This window comes from Nicotiana sylvestris, chromosome 3 (genome assembly GCF_000393655.2).
Source record: "Nicotiana sylvestris chromosome 3, ASM39365v2, whole genome shotgun sequence".
NCBI lineage: Eukaryota > Viridiplantae > Streptophyta > Magnoliopsida > Solanales > Solanaceae > Nicotiana > Nicotiana sylvestris.
In genome coordinates, this window is record NC_091059.1 from 173,352,317 (window position 1) to 173,367,830 (window position 15,514).

The window sequence follows — 15,514 nt, forward strand, 5'->3', positions numbered from 1 at the left end:
AATGGGGGAAACGGGGCAGTAACTCACGTGACGACGGGCCGGGTCGTCACATCCTTCCCGACTAAAACAAACGCTCGTCGTCGAGCGGGTCAAGAAACATACCTGGAGCCTCAAACAGATGAGGATATCTGCTCCGTATCTCCCGCTCGGTCTCCCAGGTAGCCTTCTCCACTAGTTGACCTCTCCACTGCACTTTCACTGAAGTTATATCCTTTGACCTCAACTTCCGAACCTGGCGACCCAAAATAGCTACTGGCTCCATATCAAAGGTCAAACCATCATCCAACTGAACAGTGCTAAAGTCCAAAACATGAGACGGATCCCCAATATACTTCTAGAGCATAGAAACATGAAATACCGGATGCACACTCGACAGGATGGGTGGCAAAGCAAGCTCATAAGCCACCTCCCCAATCCTCCGAAGTACCTCAAAAGGCCCAATGAACCGCGGACTCAACTTGCTTTTCTTCCCAAACCTCATAATACCCTTCATGGGCGAAATCTTCAGCATGACCTTCTCACCAATCATGTAGGATAAATCTCGAACCTTCCGGTACGCATAGCTCTTCTGACGCAACTGTGTTGTATGAAGCCTCTCCTGAATCACCTTCACATTCTCTAAGGCGTCCTGAACCAAATCTGTCCCCAATAGCCTAGCCTCGCCGGGCTCGAACCAACCAACGGAAGATCTACACCGCCTCCCATACAAAGCCTCATACGGAGCCATCTGAATACTCGACTGGTAGCTGTTGTTGTAAGCAAACTCTGCAAGTGGCAAAAACGCATCCCATGAACCTCCAAAATCAATAACACAAGCACGCAACATGTCCTCCAATATCTGGATAGTACGTTCGGACTGTCCGTCCGTCTGAGGATGAAATGTTGTGCTCAACTCCACCTAAGTACCCAACTCCCTCTGCACGGCCCTCCAAAACTACGAAGTAAACTGAGTACCTCTATCTGAGATGATGGAAACCGGAATACCATGCAACCGAACAATCTCCCGGATATAAATCCCTGCCAACCGCTCTGAAGAATCGGTAGTACACATAGGAATGAAGTGCGCAGACTTGGTCAGCCGATCCACAATCACCCAAATCACATCAAACCTCTTCAAAGTCCGTGGAAGTCCAACAACAAAGTCCATAGTAATCTTCTCCTACTTCCACTCGGGAATAACCATCTGCTGAAGCAAGCCACCCGTTATCTGATGCTCATATTTCACCTGCTGACAATTGAGATACCGAGCTACAAATCCCATGATGTCTTTCTTCATTCTTCTCCACCAATAGTGCTGCCTCAAATCCTGATACATCTTCGCGGCACCCGGATGAATGGAATACCATGAGCTATGGGCCTCCTCCAGAATCAACTCTCTAAGCCCATCCATATTGGGCACACAAATCCTGCCCTGCATCTTCAACACACCATCATCACCGATGGTCACATCTCTGGCGTCATCATACTGAACTCTGTCCTTAAGGACAAGCAAATGTGGATCATCATACTGGCGCTCTCTGATGCGATCATATAAGGAAGACCGAGAAACCACACAAGCCAACACCCGACTAGGCTCCGAAATATCTAGTCTCACAAACCGATTGGCCAAGGCCTGAACATCAACTGCAAGGGGTCTCTCCCCAACTAGAATATATGCCAAACTCCCCATTCTCACTGCCTTTCGGCTCAAGGCATCAGCCACCACATTGGCCTTCCCCGGGTGATATAATATGGTAATATCATAATCTTTAAGCAACTCTAACCATCTTTGCTGCCTTAAATTAAGATCCTTCTGCTTGAACAAATGCTGAAGACTGCGATGATCAGTAAACACCTCGCAAGATACGCCATACAAGTAATGCCTCCAAATCTTCAATGCATGAACTATGGCAGCCAACTCCAAATCATGAATGGGGTAGTTCTTCTCATGGGGCTTCAACTGACGAGAAGCATAAGAAATAACTCTACCCTCCTGCATTAACACACAACCAATCCCAACTCTCGAAGCATCACAATACATAGTATATGAACCTGAAGCTGATGGCAAAATCAACACTAGAGTTGGGGTCAAAGCTGTCTTGAGCTTCTGAAATCTCTCCTCACACTCGTCCGACCATACAAATGGAGCACCCTTCTAAGTCAACTTGGTCAAGGGCGATGCAATGGATGAAAATACCTGAACAAACTGGCGATAATAGCCTGCTAACCCAAGAAAGCTACGAATCTCTGTGGCTGAGGACGGTCTAGGCCAACTCTGAACTGCCTCTATCTTCTTTGGATCAACCTAAATACCCTCGTTGGACACCACGTGCCCCAAGAAAGCCACTGAATTGAGCCAAAACTCACACTTGGAGAATTTTGTATAAAGCTTATCCTCTCTCAACCTCTACAACACAACTCTCAAATGCTCCGTGTGCTTCTCCTGACTACGTGAATACACCAAAATATCATCAATGAAGACTATGACGAATGAATCGAGATAAGGCCGGAACACGCTGTTCATCAAATGCATGAATGCTGCTGGGGCATTGGTTAGCCCGAAAGACATAATAAGAAACTCATAATGACCATATCTGGTCCTGAAAGCAATCTTAAGAATATCTGAATCCCTGATCTTCAACTGGTGATAGCCCGAACGGAGATCAATCTTGGAGAACACTCTCGCTCCCTAAAGCTGATCAAATAAGTCATCAATGTGAGGCAAAGGATACTTGTTCTTAATTGTTACTTTGTTCAATTGCTTATAATCGATGCACATTCTCATTGTGCCATCCTTCTTCTTCACAAACATAACGGGCGCACCCCAAAGTGACACACTAGGCCAAATGAACCCCTTATCTAGGAGTTCCTGAAGTTGTTCTTTCAATTCCTTCAACTCTGCCGGTGCCATACGATACGGCGGAATAGAAATGGGCTGAGTGCCCGGCACCAGGTCAATACCAAAATCAATATCCATGTCCGGTGGAATGCCTGGCAGGTCTGCAGGAAAAACATCGGGAAAATCCCTCACAACTGGAACAGAATCAATACTAGGAGTCTCGGCTCCAACATCCCTCACAAATGCTAGATATGAAAGGCAACCCTTCCCAACCATACGTTGGGCCTTCAAGAAGGATATCACTCTACTAGGAACATAATCAGTCACACCACGCCACTTGATCCGCGGTACACCCGGCATAGCCAAAGTGACTATCTTAGCATGATAGTCTAGAATAGTACGACACGGGGATAGCCAATCCATGCCCAAAATGACATCAAAATCCACCATTCTCAATAGCAATAGATCTACTCGGGTCTACAGACCCCCAATAGTCACCACACATGACCGGTACACACGGTCTACAACAACAGTATCGCCCACCGGGGTAGATACATGAATAGGTAATGCAAGAAACTCACGGGATTTACCCAAATAATGAGCAAAGTATAATGACACATAAGAAAAGGTGGAACCGAGATCAAATAATGCAAAGGCATCTCTGTGGCAGACTGAAACAATACCTGTAATGACAGCATCCAAAGCAATGGCGTCAGATCTGCCTGGGAGTGCATAGAAACGGGCCTAACCTCCCCCTGATCGACCTCCCCCTCTAAGGCGACCCCTGGCTGCCTGACCTCCACCCCTAGCTGGCTGGGCGGGTGGTGAAGTAACTAGAGAAGAAGTTGAGGGCTGACCCCTTTGCTGATACTGACCACCGCAAAGTCGAGGACACTGCCTCCTCATATGCTCAAACTCTCTGCACTCATAACAACTACCCGGTGCTGGAGATGGGGACTTAAGGGAACCCCTCGCACCGGAGTGACTAGCTGATGCACTCGGTGCAGAAGAACCCTGAGCTGATGGGGCATGAGACGAACTCTGAGCTGGAAGGGCGCTGAGTGAAGGCTAGCCCTGCTGAGACCCATGATGACCACGACTGGAAGATGTCTCATGATACTCTGGACGGGCCAAATGAGCAGGCCTGAAAGAACGACCTCTACCATGCTGGAACTGGCCTCTCGAAGGAGCACCACTGTAATTGCCCAATCCTCGAGGCCTCTTGGCCTCCCTCTCCTCTCGCTCCCGACGGCGAACCGTCTCAATCTCACGAGCGATATCAACCACCTTCTCGAACGTAGCACCCAATACTATCTCTCTAGTCATCAGAATACGGATATGGTAGTTAAGGCCATCCACAAATCTCCTGATCCTCTCACGATCTGTCGGAATCATACAAATGGCATGACCAGCCAACTCAGAAAACCTCATCTCATACTAGGTCACGGTTATACCCCCTACGTTAACCACTAAAACTGCCTGCGCAGTTCCTCTCTGCGGGACTGCGGTACATACTTCTCTAAGAAGAGAGCAGAGAACTGCTGCCAAGAAAGGGGTGCTGCACCAACCGGCCTACGCCTCTCAAAATCCTCCCACCAAGTAAAGGCAGCCCCGGAGAACTGAAAGGTGGTAAATGCCAAACCACTAGACTCAAGAATCCCTGTTGTACGGAGCATCCGCTGTCACTTGTCAAGAAAACCCTGCGCATCCTCGCCCTCAGCACCACTAAACGATGGAGGCTGGAGCCTACCAAACCTCTCAAGACGACGTTGCTCATCGTCCGGCATAGCTGGTACTACAAACTCCTGAACTGGTATAACCGGCTGAGCTGAAGGTGCCCCCAGCGTCTGTAGTCCCTACACAACCTGCTCGGGTGTGCGAGCAACGGGGGTTTGATTGCCTCCCCCGGCCTGTGAAGTAGCTGCTGCTGTGGTGGCTGAAACTGCCTGAGCCAGGCCTGTGCAAACTGTCAAAATCTGTGCCAAGGCCTCCTAGAGACCCGGTATCACAATGGGCACAGCTGGTGCCTGCACTGGTGCTGCTGGAGCCTGGTCCTGAGCTGGGGCAACTAAAGGATCCATAGGTGTTGCCCCTGCTGCTATGCCTCTACCACGACCACGACCACGATCGCGTCCACGGCCTCTTGTAGCCTCAGTAGGTGGTACTGGTGGTCGTCCGGCATGTCCGGTAGCTCGAGTCCTCACCATCTGTGAGAGAATGGAATAAAGAGAAATTTAGTATTCAGAGCAACAATCGCACGACAAGAATTTTAAGAATGTGGAATTTTCCTAACAGGTTCTGCAGCCTCCCGAGGATAAGTACAGACGTCTCCGTACCGATCCGCAAGACTCTACTAAACCGGCTCCAGACTTGCGAGACCTAGTAACCTAGGCTCTGATACCAACTTGTCACGACCCCAACCTCGGTCGTGATGGCGCCCAACACACTGCTAGGAAAGTCTGACCAACTAACAACCCTTTATGCTTTCTTATGAAAATCATTATCAGTTAACACAGTTAAATTGCTAAATTACTCCGATAAGAGTTTAAGATAACGAGTTAAATATGCGGAAAGTCAGATGATAATACCACTACATAGCCTATACAGATCTGGTGTCACAAGTCTCGAGCCTCTAGTACAAGTTTAACAACCTAATACATGTCCATATAGGGAATACTAATTAATAACAAGGATAGAAGGGAGAGATCAGGGTTGCGGACGCCATACAGCTACCTCGATTCTCCCGGATACGCGCTGCTCAACTGAAATAATCCTCACTCAGCCTCAGATGCACCTAGATCTGCACGCAAGGTGTAGGGAGTAATATGAGTACTCCGACCCAGTGAGTAATAAGCATAAATAATGACTGAGAATAAGAAATCACGAAAAACACAGAGAAATCTACACTGCGGCAGTTTAAAAACAAGTAATATGAGAGTAATAAACCAATGGAAGCGAAATGTAGAAATACTACAACAAATAAGCAGTTAAGTGACAGACATATAAAGAGAAATCAACACATAGAACGGTACCCTAGAATACCCGATGCGGCGTGCAGCCCGCTCTATTTATTTATCGTCGACGACGCTCACTGGGGGTGTGCAGACTCCGGGAGGGGCCCCTTGCGGCCCAAGCGCAATATCAAGCCATCTCGTGGCATCAAATCTAGGCCCTCAGCCTCATATCAATATCAGTATGACACTGCTATGGCACGCAGCCCGATCCCATAGTATCCTCACATCTAGCCCTTGGCCGTACTTAGTCCAGAAATCATATAAGCTCCTCGGGCAATAGTAAAATAGTAGGTCTCAGCCCAAAACATCATTTAATATCTTTTAGTTTCAAAAAACGAGTAAAAGTGGCTGAGTTGTAAGACAGTAGAAAACGGTACGACTGAGTTCAAGTAGTAAGTCAAACAGTGAGGAAATAGTAAATAAACTCCCCGGAGGGTTCAAAGAATTGGCAAGAAGCCCAAATATGACAATCAGTCCAACTAACGATGATAACAAATAAGCTTTAATCAAATACGCAGTAGAAGCATCACTCGGGACGGACCAAGTCACAATCCCCAATAGTAAACGACCCGCACTCATCATCAAGCGCGTGTATCACCTCAATAAAGCACTACGATGTGCAAATCCGGGGTTTCAAACCCTCAGGACATCATTTACATTCATTACTCACCTCAAGCAGTCCAAAATCCTAGCTTGCTACTCCTTTGCCTCTAAAATTAGCCTCCTCGTGCGACGAATCTGCTCAAAATCACAACGAATATGTCGCATTATGCTAAAGAGACAATACCCAATCGAAAACACTCGAAAAATATCGAAAATCACGAAGTTGGCAAAACTCGAGCCCCGGGCCTGCTTCTCGAAAAATCAAAAAATTGACATCACCGGATTCCTTATCTCACCACGAGTCTATACATACCAAATTTACCGAAATCCGAGCTCAAATGCTCCCTCAAACCCTCAAATTTTTATTTCAAAAGTCAAACCCTAACTTCTTACAATTTTGCTATATTTTCATGAATTTCAAGGATGATTTCACAATATAATCATGTATTTAGTTCGTAGGACTTACCTCCAATCACTTCTCGTCAAAACCCTTTCAATTCTCGTCCAAAAGCTCTCAAGGTTGCTCAAAAAATAGAGGAAATAGGTTTGGGTTCGCGGATGAAATGTTTTTAACATTCTGCCCGGATCATTGTAGCTAACTCTATGCGATCGCATTCAAGCCCATGTGATCGCATAGGCCAAAAATTCCATGGTCTCAAATTACCCTATGCGATCGCAACAGGCCCTATTCGATCGCAATGCCTTACCAAACAACACTGTGCGATCGCAACCACTTCATGCGACCGCATTGAACAACCAAACAACCCCTAAAATCCTTTCATGCGATCGCAGCCCTTTGTGCTATGCGATCGCATAGAGCAAAATTTCTCTGCACTGACTCCTGCATTTCTGCAGCATTTTCCAACTTCAAGAATTCCCGTTAACCATCCGAAATCACCCCGAGGCCCCCGGGACCTCAACCAAAAGTGCCAACCCATCCTAAAACATCATTCAAACTTGTTCCAATCATCAAAACACCACAAACAACACCAAAACCATCAAATTACATCGGATTCAAGCCTAAATTTCTTAAAAACTTCCGAAATACGCATTTAATCAAAAACCCGACCAAAACACCTCCAAATGATCTGAAATTTTGCACACACATCCAAAATCACCTAAAGAAGCTACTGCAACTCTCGGAATTCCATTCCTCCCCCCGTATCAAAATCTCACCTACCAATCGGAATTCGCCAAAATACTAACTTCGCCAATTCAAGCCTAATTCCACTCTGAACCTCCAAAATTAATTCCGATCATACTCCTAAACCACCTATCAACCCCCGAAGCTAACCGAATCACCGCAAATCACATCCAAGCCCTCTAACTCAATAGTCAACATCCGGTTGACTTTTCCAATACAAGCCTTCCTTAAAGAGACTAATTGTCTCATTTCCTATCAAAACCAATCTGATTTAACTCTACATACCGAATACCGATAACGAAACATGAAGAAGCATAAAATGGGGGAAACGGGACAGTAACTCATGTGACGAGGAGCATAAAATAGGGGAAACGGGGCAGTAACTCACGTGACGATGGGTCGGGTCGTCACACTTTTTGACAATGAAGGTTCAGTAGCCTTAGACACAGATGAAGACTTCTTGGAGGAAGTCTTGGTCTTTTTAGGCTTGGGGGTCTGAACCTCTATTGTTGTATGGTCCTCTTGATTAACCTGTTCCATCTCCTCAACATCAATAGCTTCAGAGGACTCTGCAACCTTACCTTTTCATTTATCCATCCTCTTCTTCTTACTTTCAGCCAATGCCTTTTGTAGTTCACTCTCAATCTATTTCATCTTACTTCTTATGGATCTTACCTTGGCAAGGGAATTTCAGTAGTTGTTGGGGGGAAGCCTTTCGTTTCTTCGAAGGTTTTGCAATACTGGGGGCTTTTGGTATTGGAGTTCTCCTTTTCTTTGGATCATAACTGGCACTTACTTTCTTCAGAAGGTCTGCTAGGGTCTCCCTAATAGATGAACCAGGTTCATCTATCTGTGAACTTAGATTTACTAACCCTTCAACAGCCTCCCCTGAACCGCTTCCCCTGACTTCTTGCCACTTTCTTCCATAGTTGCATGTTCAACCCCACAGATAGCTGGTACCATTAATTCAGAAGTGGATGAAGAACCAGCCACTCCTTTCCTTTTTCCCCTCACATCAACACATACACCCTCTCTTTCTCATTTTCTTTTTCATCTTTCTTTTTACCTCCTATTCTTCCCAATTCAGGTAATTCCACATTCCTGACAGACCCAATCAAAACAAACCTATTTTCTAAATTTTCAGCCAAAGCAGAACTTACCTTAGAAGGGGAGTTTTGAGCCTTCTCAGAGTTAGAAGACCCAGTTCCTTCCCCCTCACTCTCCGATTTGAATGAATCGTCTGGGTTCTCAGACTCTTGGGCTTGTCTTGGCTTCAATTTATCGTTCAATTTCTTTGAAAGAGCACTAGTTGCCACCGTTTTCCGAGCAAGTATTTTTGCTCGCATTCTCCTAGGTTGAGTGGTTGTGCTAGGTGGAGGTGGTGTGGAGGAACTAGAAGGGGAGGGTGGTGGAGGAGTTCCTGGATTATCTTGAGGGTTCGACATTATAACTGACTTCTTGAGAGAGTTTGTGAGTTAGGCTTTTGGAAGAGAGAACAATTGAGGGTGAAATAGATTTTTGACGGTTTGGAATAGTGAGGGTGGCAGAGGGTGATGATGGGTATTTAAAGAAAGAGACCTATTTAATTACTAACGGTAACTTTTAGTAGTCAATTAGAGGTCTAATCAACCTGAAATTTTAGGTTGAATGAACGGTTAAGCTTCCCTAGATTTTAGGCACTTTATGTGGTGAGAACTCTAGTAGAGACGGAACTGGTTCAAAAAATAAACGGGTAGGATTTTCTGATGTATTTGAACATAGGTAGGACTTTGCTCATGATTTAAAATATTTATATTTCTAATTGTGCAGAGTATAGAAAACATACCTCATTTGTCAATTGACCAATACTGATGAACTAGGTTCTTCATTTAGAATTCTCTTGATCATACCTCAATTTACCATAATAGAGAAAATTTTGTTAGAGATCAGTAAGTCATAAAAACACATGTCACAGGAGTATACTATTTACAGTATCAAACTGAGTAAATGTTAAATCTAGGTATTTACACAAGTTCCAGATTTCCTAACCAAAATTTTCTCATTTTTTTCTCATTTTTTTCATTTTTTTTCATTTTACATTCTGAGCTGGTCCCATTAGGTGATCTTAATCATCCCAAATTCTAATTTGTTACTTTCAAAGCTTTCTCTACTCAGTGCTTTAGTAAAGATATCAATAATTTGTTTATCAGTAGCACAGAATTCTATGGTAATCAATCCTTTCTAATAGTTGTCCCTTAAGAAATGATGTCTAACATCTATGTGCTTAGTCCTCTTATGATGAACTGGGTTCTTTATCATACTTATAACACTAGTGTTATCACAAAAGATAGGGATGCAATGAACTTCAATGCCAAAATCTATCAGCTGATGTTTGATCCACAGCAATTGAGCACAACAAGAGGCAGTAGCAATATATTCAGCCTTAGTAGTGGATAAAGCCACTGAATTCTGCTTTTTAGTGGCCCATGATACCAAATATGAACCAAGAAAATGAGTCATACCTGAGGTGTTTTTCCTATCCACAAGGAAACCTGCATAGTCAGCATCAATATATCCTACTAGATTAAAATTGCTACCTTTAGGGTACCAAAGACAAAGATCAGTAGTGTCTTTCAAATATCTCAGTATCCTCTTGACAACAGTAAAATGGGATTCCTTAGGATTTACCTAAAAACGAGCATAGAGCCCTACACTGAAAACTATGTCAGGTGTGCTAGCAGTAAGATACAAAAGTGAGCCAATCATACCCTTATATAACTTCTGATCAACAGATGAACCAGGTTCATCTATGTCTAATTTAGTAGCTATTGAAATGGGTGTGTCTATTTCTTTTTATTCATCCATTTTAAACTTCTTAATCAACTTCTTTGCATATTTCTGGTGATGGATCATGGTTCTATTTGGGTTTTGTTTGATTTGTAAGCCTAAGAAAAAGTTAAGCTCACCCATCATACTCATTTCAAATTCACTCCCCATTAATTTGGCAAATTCCTTACTCAGTTTGTTAGTGGTTGCCCCAAAAATTATATCATCAACATATATTTGTACTACAAGAAGATCTTACCTTTTTCCCTCAGGAATAGAGTACTGTCATTTTACCTCTCTTTTAGCCATGTTCAAGCAAGAATTTGGACAATCGTTCATACCATGCTCTAGGAGCCTGATTGAGTCCATAGAGAGCCTTGTCTAATTTGTACACATGTTCCAGACACTCCTTGCTCTCAAATCCTGGAGGTTGTTTGACAAACACTTCTTCCTTTAGGAAGGCACTATTGACATCTATCTGATGAAGAGTAAATTTCATGTGTGCTTCAAAGGCTATTAGGAGTCTTATTGCTTCCAATCTTGCAACTGGAGCAAAGGTCTCCTTATAGTCTATGCCTTTCTCCTGGTTGTAACCTTGAACAACCAACCTTGCTTTATTCCTTGTAACAGTTCCATCTTCATCAAGCTTGTTTCTGAAGACCCATTTAGTGTCAATTACTGATCTGTCCTTGGGTCTTGGAACCAGATGCCAAACTTGACTTCTTTCAAACTGATTGAGTTCATCTTGCATTGCATTTACCCAATCTGCATCCTGCAAAGCCTCAGTAACATTTTTAGGTTTAATAAGAGATAAGAAAGCATTAAAAGCACACAGATTCTTTAATTGTGATCTAGTTTTAACTCCACAGGTTGGATCAGTAATTATGTTCTCAATGGGATGAGAACTTTAATACTTGTAAGGTTTCACAACCAACTGGTTTCTGTTTGATGTTTTTCCCATATTCTGTTGCTGAGGAACAGTCTCATGGACAGGTTCCATTAGGGGATTGGTTTCCGTTCGTCTTTGTGCAGTTCCCCCTATCAGGTTGCCTTGGATGGAAGAACCTGTTCCATCACATGTTCTTTCTTTTGGTGCATATTCAGCTTGAGCTGTAACTTCACTCAATTCTTTTACCAGCCCAATAGCTTCATCTTCATGTTCCCGTCTCTCAGAAAGAATGTTAGTTTCATCAAAACCTACATGTACACTTTCTTCTACACACAAAGTTCTTTTGTTGTACACTTTATAAGCTTTGCTATGTGAAGAATATCCCAAGAATACTCCCTCATCACTTCTGGGATCAAACTTACCTAGGGAGTCTTTTCCATTATTGTGCACAAAGCACTTGCATCCAAATGCCCTAAGATGGGATATATTTGGTTTTTTCCCTTTAAGTAACTCATAGGGAGTCTTCTCTAAAAGAGGTCTAGTCATGCACCCATTAATGATGTAACATATAGTATTTACAGCCTCTGCCCAGAAGCTATGGGGCAGTTTACTAGAAAGAAGCATAGTCCTAGCCATATCTTCAAGAGTCATATTCTTTCTTTCAACTACTCCATTTTGTTGAGGGGTCCTAGGGGCAGAGAAATTATGATATATACCATGCTCATCATAAAATTCAACAAACTTAGCATTTTCAAATTCAAATCCATGATCAGACCTAATTGATGCAAGTTGATTACTTAGTTGTTTCTGAGTTTTTCTAACAAAGGCAGTAAACATGTCAAATGCTTCATCCTTAGATATTAAAAACAATACCCAAGTAAACCTAGAGTAATCATCAACAAGTACCATCACATATTTCTTACCACATTTGCTCAATGTTCTCATTGGACCATAGAGATCGATATGAACCAGTTCCATCGTCCTGGTTATGCTTACCATTTTTTTACTTTTAAAGGATGATCTTACCTGCTTCCCCCTTGCACAGGCCTCACAAACTTTGTCTTCCTTGAACTTGATGTTAGGTAACCCTATCACCAGGTCCTTGGAGACTAATTTGTTGAGTTGATTCAGACTTGCATGACCAAGTCTTTTGTGCCACAAGAGGGGATCATTGTCCAACACACTCAAGCAAGTGAGTTCATTTTCTAAAAGAGTGGACAACTCTACAATGTAAATATTGTTAACTCTTTTTCCATGCAAAACAATCTTGTCAGTGGTAAGATTAATCACAAAATATTTGGTAGAGGTGAATGCTACCAGGTTTCCTCTGTCACACAGTTGTGATACACTAATTAGGCTATATTTCAAGCCATCTATCAAGTAGACATTCTCAATGGAATGTGAGTCTGTCTTACCTACCTTTCCAACCCCAATGATATCACATTTCTTCCCATTTCCAAAGGAGACATTACCTCCTTTTAGGTCCTCAAGTTAAATGAACTAGTTCTTACTTCCAGTCATATACTTTGAGCATCTACTATCCGTATACCATATTTGGCTACTTCCGTTCACTTAGACCTGCAAAACAAAATTAGGGTTAGTCTTAGGAACTCAAACTAGTTTGGATCCCTTTCTATAGGCAAAAGGGTTAATTAAATTCCTTTTGGTCCATCCAAGCAGCCTATTTTTCTCTTGAACAAAGGTTTTATTCTTTTGACAGGCCTTTTCTTTTGCATTACATTCACTTTTATAATGACCAGTCTTGCCACAGTGTGTGCAAATTTTATTTTTAGGAAGTGTGATGTATTTGCTTTTGGGATCCCATTTAGGTGTTGGGGTCCCATAGCCAAGTCCTCTCTTGTTTCTATTGTGGTGCTCTTGTAACCAGGATAGTGCATGAGAGGACTTATTCTATTTGTAAGTTCTATCTAGTTCATGCTTCACCTTGCCTAGATCTTCTTTTAGGACTCTTATCTGCTCATCTTTCTTGTACAACTCTTCCTTCATTTTTCCTAGATTTTCTTCTAAGGTGAGATGTGTATGATCAACTTTCTTCTTACATATTCCTAATTTCAGTTTTAAATTTTCAGACCTAAGTTCTAAGATACTAGTGTCAAGTTCAAGAACCTGCTCTTCAACTTAGCATTTTTACTATCACTTTCACTAGCCTTAAATTCCAAATTTTTGCACTTAGCTTTTAAGATCACACATACCCTAGACAGTTGTTCCTTCTCATTTTTTATGACCTTAGACTCATCAATGAAGTCTAGCAATAATTCAGATAGCCTTTCTTTAGACAGAAATTTAATTTTGTCTTTGAGATGAATAACACTTACCTTTTGCTCATCGTCTGATTCTCCAATGGTCATAAGTGCTTGTTCATCTCCAGCTTCATCTTCTGAATCCTCATATGAGGTTTCTCCCTAAGCAACAACTATAGCCTTTGTTGATCCTTTGTTCCTTTTGGGTTGAATCTGTTCTTTCTTCCTATTTCTTCGTGCAGCCCGTTCCTTCTTCCATTTAATTTTCCACTGGGGATAATTCTTGATCTTGTGGTCAGTCTTACCACATTTGCAGCAGCCCTCGTTGGTTTGTTTTTCAAGAGCCCTTGGTTTGTTGAAGGTTTCACCTCTTGAGGAACCCTTTCCTCTCATCAGGTACTTTTTGAAATCCCTTGTGATCATAGCCATTTCATCATCCTCTAAGTCTGCACCTTCAGCTATTCTGAGAGCCATGCTTTTTTCCTTCTTGGGTGCATCCATCTTCATGGTTTGCCTTCTCAGTTCATAGGTAGTGAGATTTCCAATCAGCTCATCCAACTTTAGGGTAGCAATGTTCTTTGATTCCTGATAGCTGTGATTTTGCTTTCCCAAGTTACTGGCAAGACCCTTGTTAAGATTTTCTCAACCTTGTCTTCTTCGAGGATAATTTTTCCAAGAGATTTAAGTTCATTTGTTAGTGTTGTGAACCTTGTATACATCTCTTGGATGGTTTCTCCTTCCTTCATGGTGAAATTCTCATATTAAGAATATAGCAGTGTTCCTCTTGATCTCTTTACTTGAGGAGTTCCTTCATGGGCCACTTGTAGAGTGTCCCATATTTCCTTTACAGTGGTACAACTTTGAATCCTGTTGTACTCATCTGGACCTAGTCCACACACAAGCCATTTCTTGGCCTTGTCATTCTTTTCCCATTTCTTCAAATCTTCAGTAGTATAGTCAGCTCTTGTTTTTGGCACGCCCACTCCTTCAGCATTCTTCTTTGTAGTAGCTTGGATCATCAGTAACCATGTCCCAGAGTTCATAGTTTTCTCCTATGATGTGGTCTCTCATCCTGTTCTTCCACCAGGAATAGTACTGACCATTAAAGAGTGGAGGCCTAACAGTGGATTGCCCTTCCCAGTTTCTAGGTGGTACATTTATCTTGATCTGTTCCTAAGGTGTTAGCCTCTTCAAGGATAACCTGCTCTGATACCAATTGATGTTTTAGACTTCAATACCACAAAAGAGGGGGGGGGATGATTTATGTGGTACCCAATTTTTGCTTATCTTTATTATAGAAGGTCTTGGTTCTTCTATGTATTCCAACTACTACTATTGCAAAATAATAAATACAGAAAATAAAGAACACAGAGATTTTACGTAGAAAACACCTGGCTCAAAAGGTGAAATAACCACGACCTACCTTCCAGTAGGATTTTCCCAAACTCTTCACTAAAATCACTGAGCCAAAAACTGCATTTACAAAAACTCTTTTGTAAACCTAGGATTTAACTCTAATCTCGTTGTGGCACACAGCCTCAACTGTTGCGACAACTTCAAGTTAACTCTAACTTGAAAACTCTAAGTACCTAATACAATTGCTTCTATAAAAACTGAAAGGTACAATGTAAAATTACCTACTACAATTGAACTAGAGTAAAAGATAGACACTTGGAACTGGTTCTTCTATCTGGTTCAAGTAGCTTCAGGATTGCACGCTTGAATCACACATAAATTGCTTGCAAAATTGCCTTGCTATTTTGCTCTCAATTCACGTTTAACTTCTGCTTATGAAAGAGAACAACACTAATATTTAAGGGGTTAGTAATTAGAGATTGACTAGGATACAAATGCTACTCTTTCATGGTGGAAAAGTTCTAGTTGATCTCATACTCTAACTCTATCTTTTTCCTAAACTGTGTTCTCTTTGTGTAAGAAGTCTTTCTCCTTATCCAATATGCAACCTTTTCGATCATGATC

The 15,514-nt window shown here is 42.4% G+C and overlaps 1 protein-coding gene across 1 annotated transcript; it reads right to left on the reverse strand.

Moving 5' to 3' along the window:
* Window positions 1-4,809: 4,809 nt before the first annotated feature.
* Window positions 4,810-9,024, reverse strand: LOC138888379 (uncharacterized). The gene is made up of 4 exons (XM_070170234.1): window positions 8,606-9,024; window positions 8,255-8,499; window positions 7,991-8,160; window positions 4,810-5,025 (listed from the first exon to the last, which is right to left on the reverse strand). The coding sequence occupies exons 1-4, from the start codon at window positions 9,022-9,024 to the stop codon at window positions 4,810-4,812; spliced, it is 1,050 nt and encodes a 349-aa protein (XP_070026335.1).
* Between the last annotated feature and the right edge of the window lie 6,490 nt (window positions 9,025-15,514).

Coding starts and splice junctions, on each gene's coding strand:
- LOC138888379 (XM_070170234.1), bottom strand. CDS start 9,024: ATGTCGAACCCTCAAGATAATCCAGGAACTCCTCCACCACCCTCCCCT. Junction 8,500..8,605: donor GAAAATGAGAAAGAGAGGGT/GTATGTGTTGAT, acceptor CAACTATGGAAG/AAAGTGGCAAGAAGTCAGGG. Junction 5,026..7,990: donor AACCTTCATTGTCAAAAAGT/GTGACGACCCGA, acceptor ATTCTCTCACAG/ATGGTGAGGACTCGAGCTAC.